Below are 25,865 nucleotides of genomic sequence, written 5' to 3' on the forward strand. Positions count from 1 at the left end.
GGTAATTCATAAACCACCCTGGCATGCCCTAATCATCTGTCATTACTGGTATGAACAAACATAGCTACCAGGCAAACACTAAAGTCCAAAGACCTTATCTGTGCTTTTAAAACTGCTAAATCAAATGTGATCAAACTAGAATCACTAAATGAGACTAATTAAACTAGAGAAAATTCATCCGGGCATAACTTGGAGAAAATGAATCCATGAGAGGCCTCTTAATCAATACAAGGGGCTCCTCGGTGAAAGTTAATAAGACAAGTTAGATAGGTGCCTTTAAAGGTAGGAAAATGATCTCCAGGTAAAAACTATCATTAGTTAAATACATATGTTAAGAAGAGCATCTGAAATGTATTTTAGAAGTTAATGCTGAGTTGTAACATAAACACGTACACGATCAGAAATCAAATTTAGTCTTAAGATGACATGTATCCAGGAACATACCCAACTTGGAGAAACAAACAACTCGAATAAGAGCAATGAATGTGAGAACAGCTTTAGTTATCAATCCCACCTCACTAAACATGAGAAAACTAGCACTGGACGAAAACCCTATCAGTGCTCTGAATGCCAGAAGGGCTTCAGTCACAAATCCAACCTTACAGTACATGAAAAAACCCACACTGGGCAAAAACCTTATCAGTGCTCTGAATGCTGTAAAAGCTTCAGTAGCAAATTCAATCTCACTTTACATGAAAGAACTCACACTGGACAAAAACCTTATCAGTGCCCTGAATGCTGTAAAAGCTTCAGTAGCAAATTCAATCTCACTTTACATGAAAGAACCCACACTGGACAAAAACCTTATCAGTGCTCTGAATGCTGGAAAAGCTTCAGTCAGAAATCCAACCTTACTGTACATGAAAGATCCCACACTGGGTATAAACCGTATCAGTGCTCTGAATGCCAGAAAAGCTTCAGACTGAAAAAGACTCTCACTCACCATGAGAGAACTCACACTGGACAAAAACCTTATAAGTGCTCTGAATGCTGGAAAAGCTTCAGTCAGAAATCCAGCCTTACTGTACATGAAAGAACCCACACTGGACAAAAACCATATCAGTGCTCCACGTGCCAAAAAAGCTTCAGTTTTAGTGGCAGTCTGATTCAACATCAGGTAACTCACACTGGACAAAAACCTTATCAGTGCTCTGAATGCTGGAAAAACTTCAGTCAGAAATCCAGACTTACTGTACATGAAAAGACCCACACTGGGCATAAACTGTATCAGTGCTCTGAATGCTGTAAAAGCTTCAGTAGTAAATCAGCTCTCTCTCAACACGAGAGAGCTCATACTGGACAAAAACCTTATCAGTGCTCTGAATGCTGGAAAAGCTTCAGTCAGAAAGGCACCCTTACTAAACATGAAGGGACACACACTGGGCATACACCGTATCAGTGTTCTGAATACCAAAAAGGTTTCTATCAGAAATCCGGTTTAAATCTACATCAGAGAATCCATACTGGGCTCAAACCGTAGCAGTGTTCTGAATGTCAAAAAAGTTTCTATCTATAATCCGGTATAACTCTACATCAGAGAATCCATACTGGGCTCAAACCGTATCAGTGCTCTGAATGCCAGAAAAGCTTCAGTCGTAAAATAACTCTCACTCAACATGAGAGAACTCACACTGGGCAGAAACCGTATCAGTGCTCTGAATGCTGAAAAAGCTTCAATCTGAAATCCAACCTTATTGTACATGAAAGGACCCACACTGGGCTCAAACCGTATCAGTGCTCTGAGTGCCAAAACAACTTCAGGCATAGATCCGGTTTAATTGCTCATGAAAGAACCCACACTGGACAAAAAACGTATAAATCAATCAATCAATCAGACACATTTGTAGAGTGCGCTACTCACCCGTGAGGGTCTCAAGGCACTGAAGGGAGGGGGGGGCACCGCTACTGCTCAAATAACCAGGTCTTGAGGTGTTTCCTGAAGGTGAGATAGTACTGGGTCAGTCGTAGGTGTGTGGGGGGGGAGTTCCATGTCTTCGCTGCCAGGTAGGAGAATGATCTTCCTCCGGTGGTGGTTCTGCGAATCCGTGGGACGGTAGCAAGTGCGAGGCTGGTGGAGCAGAGCTGGCGGGTGGGGGTGTAGAACGAGAGGCGGTTGTTGAGGTATTCGGGGCCCATGTCGTGGAGTGCTTTTTGTGCGTGGGTGAGGAGCCTGAACGTGATCCTTTTGCTGACAGGGAGCCAGTGCAGGTCTCTCAGGTGGGCGGATATGTGGCTGTGGCGTGGGATGTCGCGGATGAGTCATGCGGAGGCGTTCTGTATGCGCTGGAGGCGTTTCTGAAGTTTGGTTGTGGTTCCTGCGTATAGGGCGTCTCCGTAGTTCAGTCGGCTGGTGACGAGGGCCTGGGTGACCATCTTTCTGGTTTCGGTGGGGATTCCCCGGAAGATCTTTCGGAGCATGCGCAGGGTGTTGAAACATGAGGACGAGACTGTGTTGACTTGCTTGGTCATCGTGAGGGAGGAGTCCAGGATGAATCCCAGGTTGCATGCATGGTCTGTGGGCGTCGGTGCGGTGCCCAGCGTCGTGGGCCACCAGGATCCATCCCAGGTGGATGGGGATTGTTCGAGGATGAGGACCTCCGTCTTGTCCGAGTTGAGCTTCAGACGGCTGTGCTTCATCCATTCTGCGACATGTTTCAGTCCGTCCTGGAATTTGGCTTTGGCGGTGAGAGGGTCTTTGGTGAGGGAGAGTATCAGTTGGGTGTCGTCGGCGTAGGAGAAGATGTTGATGTTGTGTTTGCGTGCGATGGTGGCAAGGGGGCTAATGTAGATATTGAAGAGGGTTGGGCTGAGTGACGAGCCCTAGGGTACGCCGCAGATGATCTTGGTGGCCTCGGAGCTGAAGGGAGGGAGGCGGACTCTCTGGGTTCTGTCAGAGAGGAATGATGTGATCCAGTCCAGGCCCTTTCCTTGGATCCCAGTGTTGTGAAGGCGAGTTATTAGGGTGCGGTGGCAGACGGTGTCAAAGGCTGCGGAAAGGTCCAGGAGGATGAGAGCGGCTGTCTCTCCGTTGTCTATCAGGGTCCTGATGTCATCGGTGGCTCCGATGAGGGCGGTCTCGGTGCTGTGGTTGGCTCGAAATCCGGACTGAGATGGGTCAAGCGAGTTGTTTTCTTTGAGGAATGCAGTCAGTTGTTTATTGACGGTCTTCTCGATGACTTTAGCCGGGAAGGGGAGGAGAGAGATGTGGTGGAAGTTCTTGAGGTCTTTGGGGTCTGCTGTTGGTTTCTTCAGAAGGGCGTTGATTTCTGCGTGTTTCCAGCTTCCAGGGAAGGTGGCTGACGTGAGGGAGCTGTTAATGACATTCCGGAGGTGGGGTGCGATGATGGTGTCCGCTTTGTTGAAGATATGATGAGGGCATGGGTCGGAGGGGGAGCCGGAATGTATGGTGTTCATGATGCGGGTGGTGTCTTCCGTGCTGATGGGGGTCCATGCGCTGAGGTTGGTGATGGGGGTCGTTGGTTTGGTGGCTGGAGGTTGAGTCAGGGCTCCGAAGCTGTCGTGTATATCTGCGATCTTGCGGTGGAAGAACGCGGCGAGGGAGTTGCAAAGAACTTGCGACGGAGTGATGTTGTTGTTGCTGGTGCTGGGGTTCGAAAGCTCTTTGACGATGCTGAAGAGTTCCTTGCTGTTGTGGGAGTTGTTGTCCAGCCGCTCTTTGAATGATGTCCTTTTGGTGGTGCGAATCATCTGGTGGTATTCACGGGTGGCGGTCTTGAGGGCTGTCATGTTTTCTGATGTCCGTTTCTGGCGCCAAGCTTTTTTGAGGGTTCGGCATGATTTCTTTGCGATTTTGAGGGCATCTGTGAACCATGAGGTTTTTCTGCTGCTAGTCTTGCCTGGGAGTTTCTTCAGTGGGGCGAGGTCGTCAGTGCTGTTGGTGATCCACTGTGCGAGTTTGTCTGCTGCGTCATTGGTGTCGGGGGTGTCGGCAGGTGGGTTCTGGCTTAACGATGTGGTCAGCTGGTCTGTGGTGACTTTGCTCCAGCATCTGCAGGGGATCTGTGGCGTGTGGTGGAGGGATGTGGTCTTTTCGAAGGTGAAGTGGATGCAGCTGTGGTCGGTCCAGTATAGTCTGGCGGAGTGGCTGAAGGCGACGTGGTTGCTGGCGGAGAAGATGGGGTCGAGCGTGTGGCCAGCGAGGTGGGTGGGCATGTCCACCAGTTGCTTGAGTCCGAGGTTGGCGAGGTTGTCGTTGTTGTTGTTTTTCTCCAGGTGGAAGTTCAGGTCCCCTAGGAGGATGTACTCTGGTGAGGCTAGGGCGTACGGGCTGATGAAGTCGGCGATGGTGTTGCTGAATTGTGTCCGTGGGCCCGGGGGTCTGTAGATGAGCGTCCCCCTGAGGGTGGTCTGGGGGTCGGTGTGGATCTGGAAGTGTAGGTGTTCGGCGGTGGTGAATGTGTCTTCGGCATTGGTCGTGACGTTGATGGTGTTCCTGTAGACGATGGCGATTCCCCCTCCCGTCTTGTTGCCGCGGTCCTTCCGGGTGATTTTGTAGCCGTCCGGGATGGCTATGGCGATGTCGGGGGCCCTGAATGCCAGAAAAGTTTCTGTGACAAATCCAGTTTAACTCAACATGAGAGAATCCATACTGGGTTCAAACTGTATCAGTGCTCTGAATTCTGGAAAAGCTTCAGTAAGAAAATATATCTCTCTACACATGAGAGTACTCACACTGGACTGGAAAAGCTTCAGTCAGAAATCCAACCTTACTGTACATGAAAGAACCCACACTGGGTATAAACCGTATCAGTGCTCTGAATGCCAGAAAAGCTTCCAACTGAAAAAGACTCTCACTAGACATGAAAGTACTCACACTGGGGAAAGACCTTATTAGCTCTCTGAATGCTGGAAAAGTTTCAGTCGGAAATCTGGTCTCACTCAATTTGGGAGAACTTACCTGTAAAAAACCTTGTCATTGTTCTAAATGCCTGGGAAGTGTCTGCTGGAGATTCAGTTTCATTCAACAAGAGAGAAACCACAACGAGAAAGGAAATTACCCGTGCTCTCAATGTGACAAAAACTTCAGTTGTAAATGTAACCTTTCTACGTAAGAGAGACATTTACATGAAGCAGCCACAAAGACTCCACTCCATTGATTGTACAACAAACCGTCTACTGAGAAAAGCACACAGCGAGGGATGGAAATGCTTGAATTAACCTCATCCTTTTGTAACTATTTGTGGCCTCATTCCATTCAGTGTGTTTTGCTCCCTGAGTGTTTATAAGTATTGACTGACCCACAAAGGCCATTGGATCCTGAACTTTGAGGCCACGCTTCTAGATTCAGGAATGCTTGTAACCTCAAACTGTTTCCAGCCTTAATGAGCCTCACCAGGGGGCTGCAGCAGGAGTCCCTTTGTCGTAGGTCTCTATGGGACCAACATCTGTTCTTTGCCATGTAGGGCTGATCATTGAGAAAAACTAAAGGTGATGGATGAACTGGTAGTTAATCTCGGCAACTTCCTGCCACATCATTCTCTAGTCTTTGTATAACTACAGACAAGGCCAGCCAACCATTCTTGGCTCCACCCTAAATAGTCCTAATGACTTCTGTTCCAATGGGACACGGCCTCGTATTACAAAGATCCACACGAGTGGCCTCTTTCCATCTTCTTTTTGTTTCAAATAGAACCTGCTATCCCTTTAACCATGCCTCAGGCCTGCAAGGTTCCATGCTTTGGCTCTTATCATCAACTTTGAACCATGTCCATAACTTGGAAGCTCCGAAGACTTCGCAGCTGTTGTAACTGCTTGAAGTTTCCCACCTTTTGATGGCCGTGGATTCAGGTTCAACTTGATAACCCAACTCTACTCTGTGGGAATTTTACACTTCAAGTCACTACTGTGCAGCTCGTCACCTTCTGAGACTGATTCAGCCAAAAACCTTGCATCAAATTCCAGTGTTAATCATCACCAGAGACTAAACTTATCTTTGTCCTCTCGAGCATAGCTACCGAAGTCAGCTACAATTTTGTAGGTGACTTCCTGATTGATTCTGTGGATCTGCTTTTTTTTTTTTATTCATTTTCCTTTTTGTTTGGTTTTGACAGTTGTTTTTGCTAATTAATAATCCTTAAACCACAGCCCTCCTTTAGATTTTGCTTCTGAATAATTATTACATATTCTTTTTGATCTAAACTTGGTTTGAATCTTTAAGTTCCTTGTCTATTTTTAATAAACTGTATTGAAATTTATGACTTCCACTGTTTTGCTTTACCTTTGAGCACGACTTAGGCCATACTGCTCAGGCCACGGTACCAAAAGCGAGCTAAGAACACTTTAGTAGAAGAGAAAGTTACCTTTGCTGACCAAAGTTTGGGGAAAGCAAAGCAGGCTGACTCCAGAAAGCACACTAAGGTTACTCTCTTAGGTGGCATCTGCACCACCTGTAGATGCAAAAAGCAAAGATTATAAGGGAAGACGTTGGTATCTATGCCCCCAGAATTTGAGACTGCCACCCTGTCAGTCTCAAACAGTTGAAAGAGCTAATAATGCACCCGTCAGAGATTCATGTCTCAGCAACTAAGACTGCTCGCTCCTGCCATACAACACACACACTGTTACCTGAATCCCTTTACCTGCTACATAAACACGTTGTGCTGTGCGTTGTGAACAGGCTTTCACCCTCCTCTGTATGTAAATGAGTTTCTGTGATCAGACACCCCAGGCTCCCATCTCTTCTAGTGCTGTGTTAATGTGAGAATGGTAACAAGATCACAAACAAGGGCTGTATTGAGAAATAATCGTCTTCCAAGTCACACAGTAGTTTGTAGTTCTTTACTAGTCTTTTAAATGTACATCCCCCTATCCCGTTCCAAGGTAGTGTGTAGTTTGTGAAGCGTGACTCTCTTGTGGCCCACTCCCCAGATTAAGTCCATAAGAACAGAAACTGAGTCCAATTTCCTGAAGAAGTGCAGAGGCAGGTAAACTAGAGGGGTCGAGAAGCAGTATAAATGTATTAACAGCATTTTTCAATTTCCACTCTACGCATGGGTCGATAGTTGCAGGGAGCCCCAAAACAACAGTGAGCTGCAAACCTTGGATATCACCTAAGTTGCCCTGTACACGTTCATTGTCGTGTGGTAAGTTCATCGCTTAGTACCTGAAGATGTTAGGGTGCCACCCCAGTGCTAATTGGGGCAGCACTTCCTGTTTTAAGTTGTTAGTTTGCGAATGGGATATAAGCTGGATTTGGTCAAATTTAGCCTTAGTCTAGAAGTCCTACCAAAATCGTCTAGAACATCCATCACCTGTGGTAGATACGAATGCACGTTCCTGAGGTACAAAAATGCATCATCAGCATACAGTGATATGTCCTCTCAATTTGACTAACTCGGTATACTGATTGCTGGGTCCTGTGACCGAAACAGGACAGCGAACAGATCCATGGCTAGGGTGAAAATAATTGACAGCGGGCATCTTTGCTGCATTCAAAAGAAACTGAGATCTCTGCCTGTCCGGATGCGGGCCAGCATGTTGGTGTAGAGGAGATTTATCCAGTGTAAAAGTTTTGGGCCTAGTGTCATGCCCATCAGCACTTTCATTAAGTAAAACTACTCAAGGGTGTTGAAGGCCTTCTCCATATCTAGTGAGAGTGCTGTGTATGGAGACAATTCATGAAGATTATTTTCCATCAGCCGGAGAGGCGCCATAGGTTAAGACATATTTTTCTCCCAGGTACGAAATCATTCTGGTCTTGGTGCCAATGTAGAGAGGCAGGGGAGCAACCTGTTTGCAAGGACCTTCCTGCAAATCTTGTGGTCGGTGTACCTTGGCCAGTAGGAGCGTAGCTCCAGGGGGGTCCATGTTGGTCTTAGGCAGGACCAATCTCATAGCCTCCCATAGGGATCCCGGCAATGTGCCCACCTGCCGGGCCTATTGGTACATTTGGATTAGCTTTGTAGAGAGGGTTGATCTGTAGGTGAAGTAAAAGTGCGCCGGGAACCCGTCCATCCCAGAAGTTTTGTTGCATGCGATCTAGTCAATCATGAAGCCAATTTCCTCAGTGGTCAGGGTTTCGTCTGGTGTATGTCCCTGAAGGGGGTTAAGTCTGGGGATCGACAGTCTATTCAAATACTCATCTAATTGGGGCGCTTGCACTCCCAGCACAGCATGGTATACAGACGTCTGGTCCTACAGGAAAGCCTGGTTTATATCTGCTTGTACATTCAATATCACTCCCACCGGGGATCTGCTGGCCTTTCTGGGGGTCTTTGAGGTCAACAACCTTAGTAGCCATGCTAGTATCTGATAGTGTAGTGTTCCTAGTCTGGCCACCGCCTCTCTTTACTCCTTTCGGAGAGGGGTGATTGTGTTCTAGTTTCATGCAGCTACCCCACATTTATTTCCGTTGTTCATATTTTCTGATAGATACATCTGCCGTGTGGATTCCTCTCCTTGTGAATATCCCCTTGTGCCAGCAACATTCGGAAATTCTTTTCGTAGCTTCGCGCCGACGTGGACTTGGACGTCATAGAGGCACGGCACCGCTCGCGACTCCGCTGACGTCACCAACGCCTATAATAGGCCCACATCGGCGTGATGACATCAGTTCCCTTTTTTCCGCGTCGTCGACGCTAACGGTTTTCTGGGATCGTACTGTAGCTTCATAGTAACTTAGTTACTCTTGTTCTAGTATTATTGTTTCTATTTTCTTCGAGATGTCGTCGAAGAAGACTGGCTTTAAGGCTTGCCGAGAATGTGGCAAGACAATGTCTATTACCGACCCACATGAATGCTGCGTTTGGTGCCTGAGTTCCGACCATGACGTCGAGGATTGCCCTTGTTGTAAGAAAATGACCCCAAAGGCTCTACGAGAAAGGGAGACGAAACTCCTTGTGGCAAAATTGAAGGTTAAGAAGGCTTCGAGGTCTCGATCTCGACGTTCGAGGTCTCGGTCTCGGTCGAGGTCGCACTCGGAGTCGTCCTCTGCTCATGTTTCTAGATCCTCGAGGAAAAAACACAAGAAGAGGAGCCATGAGTCACGTCATCACTCAGGTAAGGACTCTGGTTCGAGGCCGAAGTCTCAGGTCAGACTTCTTAATAAGGAGGCGGAGATTTCGGCGTCGGAGGATCATGACTCTGTTGGTGAGGCTTCACATCCGAATTCGCCTGGATCACCGAAGCAGATACATTCTTCAGATCCGTCCAATCCTTCTGGTCAGGAGGATGAAGGTGAGGAGCAAGGGGCTGGTGAGGCCGAGGTTCCGGTACCTGCGGGTTCGTCGACCCCAGTTCCAGGACTCGATGAAGAGGTCGACGTCGTGTCGACTCCACCTCCTCGAGAACAGCCCGGAGGACCGTATCCAGAATTTCCGGCTCCAGGTCAGGATCCATCTCAATTCCTGAACGCCATGTTTGGTGTTTATTCCAGGGCGATGTACCCGTCTGGTGCACCTGTTGGTCCCACGGGTCCTTTGGCTTTCAACTTTTGTGTTCCCCAGGCTTCTGCTCCTGCGCCCTTCATGCCTTTTATGCCGGCTATACCACCGCATTGGCATTTTCCAACACCTCCTTTGTCGTCGATGCTGAAGCGTACGACGCCGACTCCGTCGACGCCGGTTCCATCGATGCCGGTGCCTACGACTCCGAAGCAGGATTCTGTTCGACCTCGTGTGAAACGACCTCATCCGTCTTCGGGTTCAACGCCGGCCCCGACCCCGTCGGAGTCAATTTCGGATCCTTCGACTTCTATCTTGAAGGAAAGGTCACGGAGAGAAGCCTGAGACTTCTGGAGGAAGAACCATATCGTTATGCAGGTATGGAGGAAGGAGAGTTACAGGAGTCTGAAGATCCTTTTGAGGACCTGGGTGAGGCCAGTGGACTTGAATCGTCTCCTGAGTGGGATTTGGCTTCAGTGTCGAATGTACCTTCAATGGTTGTGGTACCTTATCATACTGTTATTAAAAAGGCAGCAAGTTTATTGAACATTACTCTGCCGACTGCTGATTATAAGCCAAATCTTCTGACTGAGGTTCTTCATTCACCCTCCTCTATTATTGAACCAATGTTACCCTTTAATGATGCATTGACTGAACCCATCTATGAGGTTTGGAAGAAGCCTTTGTCTGCTCCTGCAGTTTCTAGGACAGTGGCGAGGAGGTACAGGGTGGCACCTGGTGACCCTGAATTTTTGTCAACCCCTGCCTGAGAGTTTAGTTGTGCAGGCTGCTTGCTCGAAGAGGTCTGCTGGTGCTTTTCCGCAGGTTCCTGGGGATAAAGAAACCAGAAAACAGGATCAAATTCCAAAAGAAGATCTTCTCCTCAGCCAGTATGGCACTTAAGTCAACCAACGCAACTTGTCTGATGGGGAGGTATGTCCATGCCTTGATGGAATCTGTCAAGCAGTTGGTTCCGAAAATCCCTGAGGAGGATAGGAAAGATTTTCAGGAAGTGATATCGGACACTCAGGCGGCTGCGAGGCAGGTGATTCAGAGTGGACTGGACACTGCTGATTCGGTGGCGAGAGTCATGGGCTCTTCCGTGGCCACTAGGAGGGTGGCATGGCTTAAAACATCGGAGTTCTCTGCAGACGTTCAGTCTGTTTTGATGGACTTGCCTTTTGATGGCTCAGGGTTGTTTGGCAAGAAGGCTGATGCTGCATTAGAACGTTTTAAAGACAGTAGTGCCACTGCGAAATCTTTGGGCCTTCAGTCCAGGGGTACTACTGGAAGGCGCTTCAGAGGGTTTGGCAGATCTTCCTTTCGTTCTTACAGACCATCTCAGCAGCAGCCACAGCAACAGCAAAATACGCTGTACAAATCGTACAGGGGCAGGCAAAAATCCCGTCCTTGAGGTCTTCAAGCTTCCTCCTCCTCTTCTTCCTCTCCTTCCCAACCCCCTGCCAGCGCAGCAAAGCAGCCCTAGATCCGCCATTCCGGATCATGTGGTCCCAGTGGGGGGTCGGCTTACCCATTTTCTACAAGATTGGGAATTGATAACATCGGATCTTTGGGTTCTCAATCTTGTGGAGAATGGGTATGCTCTTCCTTTTCAGGAGTTTCCCCAAATGACCCTCCTTGTCAGGGTTATTGTTCAGAGGACCATCTGCTTCTCTTGCAGGAAGAAGTCCTGGCACTGTTTCAAAAAGGTGCGATAGAGGTGGTTCCAGAGCAGGAAAGGGGTCGGGGTTGCTACTCCCGGTATTTCCTGATCCCCAAAAAGGATGGCAGACTTCGGCCGATTCTGGATCTCAGGATCTTGAACCTTTACCTAAAACAGGAAAAGTTCAAGATGCTCACTCTTGCACAGGTTCTTCAAGCGCTGCTGGAAAAAGACTGGATGGTGTCAATCGACTTGCTGGATGCGTATTTTCATATTCCCATCTTGAAGTCGCACAGACAGTATCTCCGTTTTACGGTTGGGTCGCAGCACTACCAGTTAGTGGTCCTTCCGTTTGGTCTTACTACTGCATCTCGAGTCTTCACCAAGGTGTGATGGCAGTGGTGGCAGCTCATCTCAGGAGATCGGGGATACATGTATTTCCGTATCTGGACGACTGGCTGATCAAAGCAGAGTCGCCGGAGAAGGTGCTCCATCATCTGCAAGAGTCAACTCAGTTGTTACACAGGTTGGGTTTTTCAATAAATGTACCCAAGTCTCACCTGGTGCCCTCACAGCGCGACCTGTTCATAGGTGCAGTACTGGACACTACTGTGTGTCGTGCATTCCCTCCTCCTCAAAGGATTCGCGACATACAGGAAATGATTCCTTTGTTTTACAATGGAGCGGTCGTTCCAGTCCTGAAGGTTCTTCGCCTGCTCGGTCTGATGGCTTCTTGCATTCTGTTGGTCAACCATGCACGCTGGCACATGAGGGCACTCCAGTGGTGCCTCCGCAGGCAGTGGTATCAGCACAACGGAGATCTCAGGGAGTCAGTGAGGATCTCCAGAGAAGCTGCAGCGGATCTGTCTTGGTGGGGCGTGGAAGGCAATCTGTCACAAGGAAAGCCTTTTCAGCTTCCTCCATCGGTGGCCACAGTGGTAACGGATGCATCCACTCTCGGGTGGGGTGCTCATCTGGGGGACCTAGAGGTCAAGGGTCTTTGGTCTCCAGAGGAAAGGTTGCTTCACATCAACCTTCTAGAGTTCCGGGCGATACGTCTGGCGCTCAAGGCCTTCCTCCCTTACCTTCGCGGTCAGTCGGTTCAGGTCCTGACGGACAACACGACCGCGATGTGGTACATCAACAAGCAGGGAGGAGTGGGGTCGCAGTGTCTCTGAAGAGAGGCTCTGTGTCTCTGGTCCTGGATTCAGGACCATCAGATTTGTCTGATGGCAAATCATCTGGCCGGAGTTCAGAACGTTCGTGCAGACAGTCTCAGTCGGCAGTTCTCTGCCGACCACGAGTGGAGGCTTCACCCGGAGGTTGTTCACGACATCTTTCAGATGTGGGGGACTCCTCGGGTAGACCTGTTTGCCACTCGCGAGAATGTTCACTGCCTGTCATTCTGCAGTCTCCAGTATCCGATGCAAGGAGCCTTGGGGGACGCGTTTCAGTTGAGTTGGGACTCGCATCTCCTTTACGCGTTTCCTCCCATACCTTTGATTCCTCGGGTTCTGAGGAAGATTCGCCAAGACCCGGCCCAAGTTATATCGATCGCCCCGGATTGGCCAAGAAGGGTGTGGTACTCAGACCTTCTCCACCTCTCCTCTCACCCGCCGCTCCGTCTCCCTCACAGGGCAGATCTCCTCTCTCAGATGGAGGGGCAGGTTCTACACCCCCACCTCCAGACCTTACACCTTCATGCCTGGAGATTGAACGGGGCAAACTGAGTTCTTTTTCTCTGCCGCCTGATGTAGTGGATGTCATTTTGTCAGCCAGGCGTGACTCCACTAAGTCCATCTATTCTTATAGGTGGTCAAAATGTGTTACTTGGTGCAGGGAGAAGTCTATAGACCCTTTGAGGGCCCATTTATCTGATGTTCTCCAGTTTGCCCTTTCTCTGGCACAGCAGGGTCTTGCTGTTGCCACGGTGAAGGGTTATCTTTCTGCGCTGTCGGCTTTTATCTGTTTGCCTGACCAGCCGTCTCTTTTTAAATCTCCTGTAGTTTTAAGGTTTTTGAAGGGCCTCACAAATAAGTTCCCTCCTACTCCTTTTATTGTGCCTCAGTGGGACTTAAATCTTGTATTGACCTTTTTGATGGGTGCTCATTTTGAGCCTCTTCATAAATGTCCTATGAGGCTTCTGACTTTCAAAACAGTCTTCCTCGTTGCTATAACCTCGGCAAGGAGGGTAAGTGAGCTTCACCCTCTTAGTCACAAGCCCCCTTTCTTGACCATTCATGCTGATCGAATGGTTCCTAGGACCAGGGCTGCTTTTCTGCCTAAGGTGGTGACTCCTTTCCACCTTGGTCAGTCCATTACCCTTCCTACCTTTTATCCTCCCCCACACCCTTCCAAGGAGGAGGAGAGATTGCACCGTCTGGACCCCAAGAGGGCGGTGTCTTTTTACCTGGACAGAACTAAAGACTGTTGATTGGATGATCAGCTCTTCATTGGCTTTGCTGGCTGTAAGAGAGGAAGAGCGGTCCATAAGAGGACTTTGTCAAGATGGATCGTCCTCTGTATTAAGATCTGCTACTCTTTGGCCGGTAAGGAACCACCAGAGGGTATAAGGGCTCATTCTACTAGAGCTAAGTCTTCGACCTCAGCATTGGCTAGAGGTGTGCCTGTAGAGGATATTTGTAGAGCGGCAACTTGGTCTTCCCTCCACACATTCGCGAAGCATTACTGCTTGGATTCTGAAGTGAGGAGGGAAGGTCACTTTGCATGCTCTCTCCTTCAGGATTTCTTGGTCTAGAAGAGTGGACACCCTCCTCCGGGAGTGGGGACTGCTGTGGGACTCTATTCACAAGGTGAGGAATCCACACGGCTGATGTATCTATCAGAAGAACAAGTTACTTACCTTCGGTAACGCTTTTTCTGGTAGATACAATATCTGCCTGTGGATTCCTCACTGACCCACCCGCCTCCCCGTTGTCCACTCTTCTATGCCAGAGTTTCTTTTATGTATTTGTTTATTTCAAATGTTTTGTTGCATTTGCTTCACACTGGGTGTGTTATCTTGATATTTGTACTGCGTATACTGTGTATATGTCTACTGTCATTGGTCCGTCCGTGTGCCTCGAAGGCACGGAAAAAAGGGCGGAACTGATGTCATCACGCCGGCGTGGGCCTATTATAGGCGTCGGTGACGTCAGCAGAGTCGCGAGCGGTGCCGTGCCTCTATGACGTCCAAGTTCACGTCGGCGCGAAGCTGCGAAAAGAATTTCCGAATGTTGCTGGCGCAAGGGGATATTCACAAGGTGAGGAATCCACAGGCAGATATTGTATCTATCAGAAAAAGCGTTACCAAAGGTAAGTAACTTGTTTGTTTGTTCAAGAGAGAGGTTCTGGGCTCGCAAGGCATGTTTTACACAATGCTACATCTTGATGCACTGGCCTTATGTGAGACCCTTAAAGGTACCCCACTCTATCACTGTCGTAGAGGCAGTTTTTTCCTTCACCTCAAAGATGGCGATACGTGTACCTTCAGTATCACAGAAGACTCTGTCCCGTAGAGCCGGGGCATACAACCTCCTAGTAGGTACTGATGCATGTCGTCTGCCCCACTGAATCATCATTTTGAGGTGGTTGTGGTCCGTAAGTGTGTGGCCTAGACATTCAGGTCACAAGACCAAGGAAGCCACAGAGGGATTGCATAGGAGCAAGCCGATTCTGGTGTGCAGTTAGTGTACTGGTGAGAAGAACGAGTATTCTCGTGTACGAGGATTCATCTGTCACCGGATGTTTCACATCTGGGTAAGCATAAGCCAGTCTCCAATGCGTGGGTCATTCTGATTGCATTCTTTTGTTGTGGTGGGGGGAGGATCTATCTAGGGAGGTGTCATGGGCAGAATTGTAGTTCCCACCCCATATACTCGATGTTGCCAAGGCTTGTATCAAGGGCTTAGATGAAGTACACCTGTCTCAAACTCAACACAGACAAGATGGAAGTCCTCATTTTTGGGAACAACACCTCACCATGGAATGACACATGGTGTCCCATGGAGCATGGCATACCCCACGCATCAACATACCATGCCCATTACCTCTGCATCATTCTGGATAGCAAGCTATCCATGAAGAAACAAGTCAATGCAGTCTCATCCACCTGCTGCCACACCCTTTGCAGGTTCCACAAGATCTTCAGATGGCTCCGGGCAAACACCAGAAGGAACATCATGCAAGCCCTCATCACTAGCAGACTGGACTCCGGAAACACAATCTGCGTAAGAGTCATTGCACCCCTCCAGGATAGACTCCAGATAATACAGAACTCAGTGACAAGACTCATACTCAACCTCCCAGAAGGATTCAAGTCACACCCCATCTCAAGAAACTACACTGGCTCCTGATTCAGAAGAGATGCCAGTTCAAGATGATGAGTCATGCCTACAGGGCCTTGCACAACGAAGGACCAGCATACATCAACAAATGCCTGACCTTCCACTTACCGTCCAGACAGCTTTGATCAGCTTTCCTCTCCCTTGCAGACACCCACAGATATGCTGAGTCAACAGCAGAGGAGGCCATTGGAACCGCTGCAGCACAGTGCTTACCCAGCACAAGATCCATGCATCTACCATGGATGGCAACCTTGATGACAACACCGACACTGGCTCTGTAGGGCGTTAGTTCTATCGAAGTTCAAGCCATCATGTAACCCCAGTTCTCACCCTCCCTTCTGCACATCAATAGCACCTGTGCTTTCCTTCACTATGTTCAGTCTAAGGCTGTCAACGCAGGGTCCTAGTGGTGTTTCTGGGGTCATATCACCTTGTCCTCTGTCATCAGGGCAAGAGCAGGGCCCGTTCACAGTTCTGCTTGGATGTTCTTCAAGGCGAGGGCCAACTCCCCGTGCAGCAAGGCTCCCACCTGAAGTGTGAGTGATGGGGTGAGGCTGCTGCAAGATTCCAGTTCCACCATGACCCTGGCTTGTTTGTGTGCTGCTTGCCCATTTGTAGGCTTGCTACAGGAAGACCTACGGAGCCCTCTCTTATAACAGGGGTTGTGCCAGTCTTGTTGTGGGAGTGTACAGCTTGGGACCTGGGGCACCCCTTTTGTCTTCATCCATTCCCAGGCATCCACGGTGTTTCAAAGATTAGTGCGGAATCTGCATCTACTACTTGCTGTTTGTCTGGGAAAATAAGGGAGTATTTTAGCCCCAGTTGAAGCAGCTTCTGCTTGCGTGACGGAACCCCAGAAGCATTCCACTTCAGCCGTATAGTCCGGATATATATTCCCTGTGCTATCATCAATTTTTCAGGGGCAACTGGTACTCGCCACTTGTAGGGTGTGGTTGCGATCCCGGTAGTTGAAGAGTTGTGCCACTACTGGCCGCGGCAAGGAGTCCGGGGACGAGGCTCTACCTTGGACCCTAAGCACCATTTCTTTTGAGTAGAAGGTCAATCTCTTACTGCTAAGTACTGTGTCAAGGAGCCATTGTTCTAAGAAGAGCTCAATGGTAGGCCGCTCGGCCCCCTCTGGGAGTCCCACCATTCTTATGTTGTTTCTTGGAGACTCTCTGCATCTTCCACCCTGTCTCACAGCTTTGTGACCTTCAACTGCATGGCATTGAAGTGTGACTGCATCTCGGTCAGTGTAGGGCACATTCCTACCAAGACACAATCATACGTCTCCAGCCTGACTGTAAGGTTGACCTGGTCAGCTCGAGGCAGCCCCACCTCTATTCCCAGAGTGTCCAGTTTATGTCTGTGTGTGGCCTTCACATCTTTGATTGCCCGCAAATGTTTGTCGAAGTGCTCTCCCTGGGCTTGTGAACTCTGTGGGCAGTGGTCTTGCGCGATGCTTGCGTGCAGGCAGGCGCTTTTAGGCTCTCTCTTACAAAACGCAATTGCGCTTTTAAACAACCCTTTTTTTGTTTTTGTGTTACTTTATTATTTTGGCACTGTTTCCCTGTGTTTAACTAAATCGCCCTCAATCTTGCACTAAAATCGGTCTACGCACTGCCTTTGGCGGGTCCCCGACCTCACGCCCCTTGTGTAGCGGCCATCTTGGGGGTAGAAGTGGACGCTTGGCGGCGCCATTTTTGTTGGCGGGCTAGCTGTCATCAGGACAGGCTAGACCTGCATTTAAGGCGGGCAGTATAGGCGGGCTCCCTTGACCAGATAACTCGCGCGACGCTTGCGTGCAGGCAGGTGCTTTTAGGCTCTCTCTTACAAAACGCGATTGCGCTTTTAAACAACCCTTTTTTGTTTTTGTGTTACTTTATTATTTTGGCACTGTTTCCCTGTGTTTAACTAAATCGCCCTCAATCTTGCACTATAATCGGTGTACGCACCGCCTTTGGCGGGTCCCCGACCTCACGCCCCTTGTGTACCGGCCATCTTGGGGGTAGAAGTGGACACCTGGCGGCGCCATTTTTGTTGGCGGGCTAGCTGTCATCAGGACAGGCTAGACCTGCATTTAAGGCGGGCAGTATAGGCGGGCTCCCTTGACCAGATAACTCGCACGACGCTTGCGTGCAGGCAGGCGCTTTTAGGCTCTCTCTTACAAAACGCGATTGCGCTTTCAAACAACCCTTTTTTGTTTTTGTGTTACTTTATTATTTTGGCACTGTTTCCCTGTGTTTAACTAAATCGCCCTCAATCTTGCACTATAATCGGTGTACGCACCGCCTTTGGCGGGTCCCCGACCTCACGCCCCTTGTGTAGCGGCCATCTTGGGGGTAGAAGTGGACGCCTGGCGGCGCCATTTTTGTTGGCGGGCTAGCTGTCATCAGGACAGGCTAGACCTGCATTTAAGGCGGGCAGTATAGGCGGGCACCCTTGACCAGATAACTTGCGCGACGCTTGCGTGCAGGCAGGCGCTTTTAGGCTCTCTCTTACAAAACGCGATTGCGCTTTCAAACAACCCTTTTTTGTTTTTGTGTTACTTTATTATTTTGGCACTGTTTCCCTGTGTTTAACTAAATCGCCCTCAATCTTGCACTATAATCGGTGTACGCACCGCCTTTGGCGGGTCCCCGACCTCACGCCCCTTGTGTTCAGGCCATCTTGGGGGTAGAAGTGGACGCCTGGCGGCGCCATTTTAGTTGGCAGGCTAGCTGTCATCAGGACAGGCTAGACCTGCATTTAAAGCGGCCCTCCAAGCGCGCAGCGTTTGCGCGCAGCGTTTGGCCGCAGCGTTTGGCCGCAATAACGCCGGAGTCACGCCAGATTCCAGCCCGTCTGCACCCGTACCCGACCATTAATGGCTAAGTACGGGATAATGGTCGGGTTCCATGGGGAGATACGCAGTCCAGAGGTAGATATTCACGCAACCTTTAAATATTCCATCCAGGATATGTGTGCCTATAAACCATCTCGGCTACCATGTCACTTCTCCTGCTCTCCGGAGGCTCTACGAATTTCTCCTTGCTGTGGCTGCTTTGCCAGCCGGGGCAAGTTGCTGATAGGTGACCCCTTTAGATCTCCCCTTCCTGCTCTCCTACCTTGTACCACCAGTCCCACGAAGGAAAGTGGTTTTCTCATCAATGCAAGTTCTTTGGTGAAAAATAATATCGCTTTTAATGATTTTGTTCTGGTAAGAAGGCCCACTTGGGTGTTTATAACTGAAACCTGGGCCTCAGACTCTTCAGGCCCTGATCTGGTGGCCGCGATTCCGGAGGGATATGCGCTGGCCAGGCTGGATAGAGTTGGGGTCAGAGGAGGTGGACTAGGGATTCTTTATAAGATTTCCCATACTTGTCGTACCTCGGAACTGTCTGGTCACTCTGATCCCTTCCAAGCTCTTCACTTTTCAATTGGTCTTCCCAGGGCCGCCCCTTTTGTGGGCGTACTGATTTATAGACCCCCGGGTCCTAGAGCTGACTATAGCCAGTCCCTGCTCAACATCTTGGAACCCTATTTTGGTTGTGCCCAATTGACGGTCTTGGGCGACTTAAATTTCCATTTGGACAACGTCACTTCCAGAGATTTTCTTACTCTCGTGGACTCCTTGTCCGCCTATGGTCTCCAGCAGCTGGTTAAATTCCCCACCCACCAGGCGGGCCACACCCTGGATGGGGTTTTCTCGAACGATCCTAGGTTAATGATAGGTCTTCCTATTCCACTGAACTGGTCCGACCATTTGGCCGTCCCATTGGAACTTCAGGCTTTTCCTAGCAATCTTAAGTGGACTGGTCCTAGTAAATTGGAACCTAGAAGAGACTTTAGGAAGGTTACCAATGCTTCTCTTGCCCCTCTGATTCAGATATCTGTCATTAGCTCAGCCAAAGATGTCAATATAGCTGCTTTTGAATTAACGAATGCTGTTACGACAGCAGTAAATGTTTTAGCCCCTGTAACCTTGCGTTATTCTGCCCGGCAGAGACCATCAGCCCCTTGGTTCTCTGAGCCTTTAAGACTCCTGAGGCAGGGGTGCAGGAGGCAGGAAAGGCTATGGCGGGTGAGCTGGAATCCCCTAGAGAGGGAAAAACACAAATCTCTCCTTAAGGAGTACAAGGCGGAGGTCATTAAGGTGAAACAAGAATATTTTGCCCATCTAACGACCACTCTTACCTCCCAGAGAGACATTTTTAAGGTAGTTGATTCCCTTTGTACACTACAGATGCCTGATCCTATAGTATGTTCACAAGACCTCTGTGATAAAATCGCAGGATATTTTCATACGAAAATAACAGACATCTACTCGGCCCTTGATTCACAAAAGGCCTTAATGCCCCCTTCCTCTCCTGGTCCTGTTCTCCCCCCCTTCGAAGTTGATCTCCCGGCCACCACTGTGAGCCTTTCTGTGTTTCACCGCTTTCTCTGCAGGAACTTGACTTGCTTTTAAGCAAGATGAGGTCAGGGTCTCCTTTAGATCCCTGTCCTCTTAAAGTTCTTAAGGATTGCAGAGATACCCTGCTGCCCCCGCTCTTGGACATCATGAACAGAGCAATGAAGGATGGTATGTTTCCCGACCAGTGGAAGAGTGCTGTGGTCAAGACCCTTCTTAAGAAGCCCACACTAGACCCAGAAGTGCTCAAGAACTTCCGCCCCATTTCCTTGCTCCCAGCCCCTGCCAAGATGCTGGAGATCATCTAAACAAGCATCTGGCGGCGTTCTTGGATACCTCGGGTCAGTTAGATCAGTCCCAACACTGCTTCAGAAGAGCACACAGCACGGAGACGGCCCTGACGATAGTGCTTGACAACATCCGTACTGAGGTCGATCAGGGCCATACTTCCCTGCTGATTCTATTAGATCTGACAGCCCCCTTCGATACCCTGTCTCCCTCGGTTCTTACATCTCGTTTGAGGGAGATAGGGGTAGATGGCGTGGCTTTGAGCTTGCTGGCCTCTTTCCTGGATCAGAGGGAGCAGAGGGTTAAGCTGGGAGACTTTCTATCCCTCCCACACCTGTGCAATGTGGGGTCCCTCAAGGGTCGGCATTAAGTCTGACCCTGTTCAACATCTATGTGGCCCCACTTGCCAGGTTGGTGAGATCGTATGGGATGGAGGTAGTCTCCTATGCTGATGACACACAGATCTTGGTGTCCCTCTCTCGCTCAGTGCACGCTCCCATTCATAACTTTAGAAGTTGTATGGAGGCGGTTGCTGAGTGGATGATTAACAATTCACTCAAACTGAATGGGGAGAAGACCAAAGTTCTGGTCTTTGGTGGAAACACTAACATCTGGACGGCCGAATGGTGGCCTCCTTCGTTGGGAGTCTGCCCCACACCTACAGACTCTGCTAAGAATCTGGGAGTACTCATTGACCTCGATCTCTCAATGGCACAGCAGGTCAATAGAACAGTCGCTACCTGTTGGGGCATTATTAAAATTCTTCACAAAATTAAGCACTACTTGTCCCCGCAGGTTCCCAAGCAGGTCGTCGTTGCATTGGTGGCTTCGCGACTTGACTATTGTAATGCTCTTTATGCTGGTGCTAACAAAGGTCTTATGCAGCGCCCACAGACAGTCCAGAACGCGGCGGCCAAATTCGTACTGGATGCTCCTAGACTATCCTCCGCCACGGCTGCCAGGAAAACCTTACACTGGCTCCCTATTGAGTCTAGGATTGCCTTTAAGACTCTCTGTGTGACCTATGGGGCGCTTACCGGTAATGGGGCGGAAGGCGTGAGGAAACTGTCGCATCCATATGTTCCGGAGAGAGCTCTCCGTTCCTCAACCAAGAGTCTGTTGGTTGTCCCTCGCGCTCGTAGAACTAAATTGGGTGGGAAGGCGTTTTCAACAGTAGCCCCCAAACTGTGGAACAGCCTTCCTCTCGAAATTAAATCCCAACCGTAAGTCCAGAACTTTCGGAAAGCCATAAAAACGTGGCTATTCTCCAAGGCGTATCCGTAGTGCTTGTTAACTGATTATTTTGATTTGTTTTTAGGCGCCTTGATGCCTGCGGGCTTAGTAGCGCATTATAAGACTCCTTTCATTTCATTTCATTTTCATTTCATTTTCATTTCATTTCGTCTGTAGTGCCTCTTGTTCAATTAGAAGATGGAAAGGTTCCTTCCCCCCCACTGTCCATGTCCCCCTTGGGCTGTCGTTTTTTTGACCATCTTTGTGCGGGAGCGAGTTAAGAGTGGTCCACGTCTGAAGTGCTGTGAGGGCCCAGTGCGCAACTCTCTATTCAGTAGGACGCGTCCGCCATAGCAGCCACTCCTGCAGGGTAGGCATAAGGAATCTCCCCTTTGATGCCTCGCTCTTCCCCCTCTGTTGCTCACCAATGCGATGAAGGAGTCCAATGTTCCGTGCTGGGGTGGTGATTGTTTCCCTGTCTTCTAGTACGGGGGAAGGTCATCACATTTGGGACCTTTCACGTCGTTCTGAATGCTCCATATCCTCTTTGGTCCCGCCGGCTCAGGGCATCAGGCTCGCTTAAGGTGTTCTCAACGCATCCCAAGGTGTTAGTCTGCACTGAGAAAGACAGCAACAATTTGTGTTCACCGGCTATGCTATGGGGAAGCCTCAATCCCAGCCTTCCGTGCCTCTTCCAATGATCAGGGTCCTCTGTTTCACATAGTAGCCCCCGAGGGCGATGGGAGGATGGTGCACCCTGTTTCGGTGGCTGGGGAGGTGCTGCACGGCATGTATCCCAGGCCCGCAGCCTGCAGATCGACCAGAGGGTTTGAGCCTCTTGCCCATGCCCGTCTCTTAGTGAGCATCTCCTTCTGGGGGTGCCTGACCAGTGTTATCTAGACCAGCAGCCCTCCAGGCCTGTCTTTGCAATATTTCCCCCTCTGCCACTGCCGACCGGCCCCGGCCTCAGGTGGCCAGAGCAATCCATGGGAGACCACAGCTACAGATGCACACAGACTGCGGCTCTCTGGGTGGGTCATGGCACCCTGGAGAGTCTTTCAATAGTCATGCTACACCTTCACAAGTTCAGGGTGGTCCCTGATATTTGTCGGTGCCTTTTATGTGTGTAGGGAGCTGTCAGGATGATGTCAGATGGGCCAGTTGGCATCTAGGCCAAATAAGAGCTCCGTGTTCAGGTCATGGAACTCAGAGGTGACTTGAAATATCCTTTTAATGCCCAGCAGAGGGTATTTTCTAACTTATGACTCATTGGCTGGAAAGATCAATGTGCCCTTTAGTGTGTGTGGGAAAAAGTAGTCGAGTGATGCTTTGAACGTTCAAACTTCAAAGAATGAAAGTGTCACAGTCTTGCCCCCACCCTCCCATGACCCGCAAGGGTTGAATTTCAAATTCCCCGGGGCCCTGACTCAGTTCAGGGCACCAATACAAATTGGAAACCACATTGAACTGTGTTCATACACTGCCAACTGTGCAGTGCTGTGCCGGGAGTGTTTTCTGGTTGTTATCATTCCCACTAGGTGATTCAGGGACAAAGTGAAACTCCGAGCCCTCTTTCATAAGTGAATAACACTCAAAATTGCATTAAGAAGCATGGGATATGCTTTAAAATATGTAGTAATAAAACCTGTGCATAAATTATGAACGATAACCACACAGAAGGCAAAAATAAATGTAGTAGTGCATGACATGGTCAGGGAAAATAATATAAACTTTTCTAATATGGTTGGAAAGTTATTTCATCCTACCACCCTAGATCCACTTCAAGCTCAATGCTAAAACGTAGCACAAGCAGTACATAGAAACCCTATGAATCGAGTTTCTTGAGATGGATCGCACGGCGTACCTTCCCTCGGTGTTTGGCTGTTCTCTATCACAGCTTTGCCCAGGTATGATATCAATCAATCAATCAATCAGTAATCTTATAAACGCAACTACTCACCCGTGAGGGTCTCAAGGAGCTGAGTGTGTGTGGGGGGTGGGTCTGCGATTCACTCGAAGAGCCGGGTCTTGAGGTCCTTCCTGAATGGCGGCAGCGATTATGATTGCCTGAGGTGCAGAGGCAGAGAGCTCCAGGTCTTCGCAGCGAGGTAGGAGACGGATCTTCCTCCAGCCGTGGTCTTGTGGATCCGTGGGATGGTTGCCAGGGCCACTTGGGCAGAGCGTAGATGTCTAGTGGGAGCGTAGAAGGAGCAGCATTGGTTGAGGTATGCAGGTCTGGTGTTGTGGAGGGCTTTGTAGGCATGCGTGAGAAGCTTGAATGTGATTCTTTTATTGACAGGTAGCCAGTGATGGGGGTGATGGGGTTGCATCATGGGATGTTCTGGATGAGTCTGTGGGAGGCATTCTGGGAGGTCTGCAGTTTTGTTGGGAGTTTCTGGGTGGTGCTGGCTTAGAATGCATTGGCGTATTCTAGTTTGCTGCTGACGAGCGCATCGGTGACCATTTTCCTGGACTCAGTGGGGATCCTATGAAGCTCAGCATCATGTGACTCTGGGCAACAGCTCACGTAATCTCCCTGACGGCCCCAGCGCCTGGATACCCTTAGGGGTGATAAGTCACACTTTACAAATCTGCAATTTAGGGACATGCTTGAGTAAAGGAGGAGTTTGCTGAATTCAATCACTTTTAGGTGCTTCTATTTAATCTTGAGGGAAACAGTTTCTGTATTTAATGTTACTGGTGTTTCTTTTTCCTAGGCTGTTGTACGTTATAGGGAGTGGGTGCTGATGGCTTCTTCCACTTATCTTCTGTAGATCAGAGAGTCTGCCTTTCTGTATTTAGACTAGGTGAAAGCTGTTCTTTGTTGATTCTATTTTTCACTTTCGTTTTGAATTTAGGTGCAAGAGTTTTCATGATGTTACACCTGGGAGGAGGCATTTTCAAGTATCAGCCGTGCCACGCATCATGGGTTAGTGTAACACATTGTCACACATGCCAAAATTTCATGACAGGGACGTGGGAGATTTAAAATAAAAAATCGGGAGAATGAAAATTCCCCATTGACTTCTACTGTAGAAAATGCAATTTCAAGCGGGAGACAGCTAAAATAAAGCCATTTTTAGCTTGAAGAATCGGTGTCTCTCATCTGAATCAGGTCTATTGGCATATATGCATTGTAGTGCATCTCACCACATTCCTGCACTAAAGTACATTTGTCACACCTTTTTAGCATTTCTCAAGGGGCTTTCATTGAGGTTTTCAGTGCAGCCAGCGTGTATTTGTTTAATTTTATTGTACAATATATGGGCATTGTTTCTGGTGCACACGCCCGGAAACAATAATCAAAGTGTCTCTGACCCTGAGCACATGCTCTGTTCCCACATCCAGTCGAGGGATGGACCGGCCTATAGGACAGTGTGGCAGCGCCAGGACTGGTCCCGCAGGTCAGTATGAGGGCCATGGTGTTGGCTGTCTGTGGGGCTGTTTCATGGACTGATGGGCCATTTTTTTACTGTAGATTTTCATGACATTTATTATCACATAGACTGTAATTTGTATAGCAACCAAAAGTCTGATCCCAGACACATTACCCGTATCCATTGGGGGTGTTTCAGCACCCCCAGCATGCCTTAATGATTGCGCACCCCTCCAATTTGAAGACAGATGTGTGGACCTCCCTCAGTCATGTGTTGCTCTCCAAGCCTCAAAGCGATTAAAGCTTTTACAGGAGCTCATGTTCATCAACGCTTTTACAGTAGCTAATTTCCATCCCCTGACCCTTGCTGTTTGTCAAGAACCGGCGGCGTTTCCCGTTATGGGTGAATTGGAGTGGTGGGAGGAATTAAGATTGTTCTGCTGTTGCCTCAAGCAGGGCATTTCCTCATGGGCGGTGTGGCTGCGGGCCCATCCTTCACTGGAAGAAGGCCAGTCAGTAAGTTAAGTTGAGGTGTCACTCTCGTAACTGATGGGAGAGGATGTGGCATTAGGGCCAGAGCCATTGACTTTTGGAAGCTGCTGCATCCCTGGCTAAAACAGCCTCCCTGGGGGGGTTGAAGCTCTTTTACCCTAATGGGGACTGCTCACCTGACCACAAACATTGCCTGCAGCAAGCACAAACACGCAAAGTCTCCCATACCTTGCAAAACACCCGCTCTGTGTGTCTTTGCCGGACCAAAATGACCCCAATTCTATGTCAGGACCGGAGACGAGGATTATCATATCTTTCTTCACCTTTATTAACATAGCAGGTTCAAAGGTAAAATAAAACAACAACTTCACAAACTTCATCTCCCATGAACCTTAGGGAGTAACCATAGTAACCAATAGTCCAATCCATTCACTGTCCGACAGTCTATAAAACCCACAATGAAACGTAGTCCATCGTCTTTCTTCACTGCTACGCCATCAGTTAAGTCGCCTTACTTTTCCTTCTTGACACCGTTAGTAGGAGAGTGGGACTTTGTCTGATGCTTTGTTTTAATATTGTGGTTTGCTTCATTGCCTTGAGTGCTCTATTATATTGATTGCTTGTTCCCTTGCCTAATTACCTCAGGTTTACTGCACGGCAGGCAAACCACCTG

At 49.0% G+C, this 25,865-nt stretch overlaps 1 protein-coding gene across 1 annotated transcript; it reads left to right on the plus strand.

The window, feature by feature from the left end:
* The first annotated feature begins 257 nt into the window (after positions 1-257).
* LOC144768165 (uncharacterized) lies at positions 258-1,907 on the plus strand. The gene has a single exon (XM_078651621.1). The coding sequence runs from the start codon at positions 422-424 to the stop codon at positions 1,478-1,480; it is 1,059 nt and encodes a 352-aa protein (XP_078507747.1). The 5' UTR covers positions 258-421; the 3' UTR covers positions 1,481-1,907.
* Positions 1,908-25,865: the final 23,958 nt, after the last annotated feature.

Source organism: Lissotriton helveticus, chromosome 1_1 (assembly GCF_964261635.1).
Source record: "Lissotriton helveticus chromosome 1_1, aLisHel1.1, whole genome shotgun sequence".
NCBI lineage: Eukaryota > Metazoa > Chordata > Amphibia > Caudata > Salamandridae > Lissotriton > Lissotriton helveticus.

What these genes read in the sequence shown, in the direction of transcription:
- LOC144768165 (XM_078651621.1), top strand. Translation starts at nt 422, where the DNA reads ATGACATGTATCCAGGAACATACCCAACTTGGAGAAACAAACAACTCG.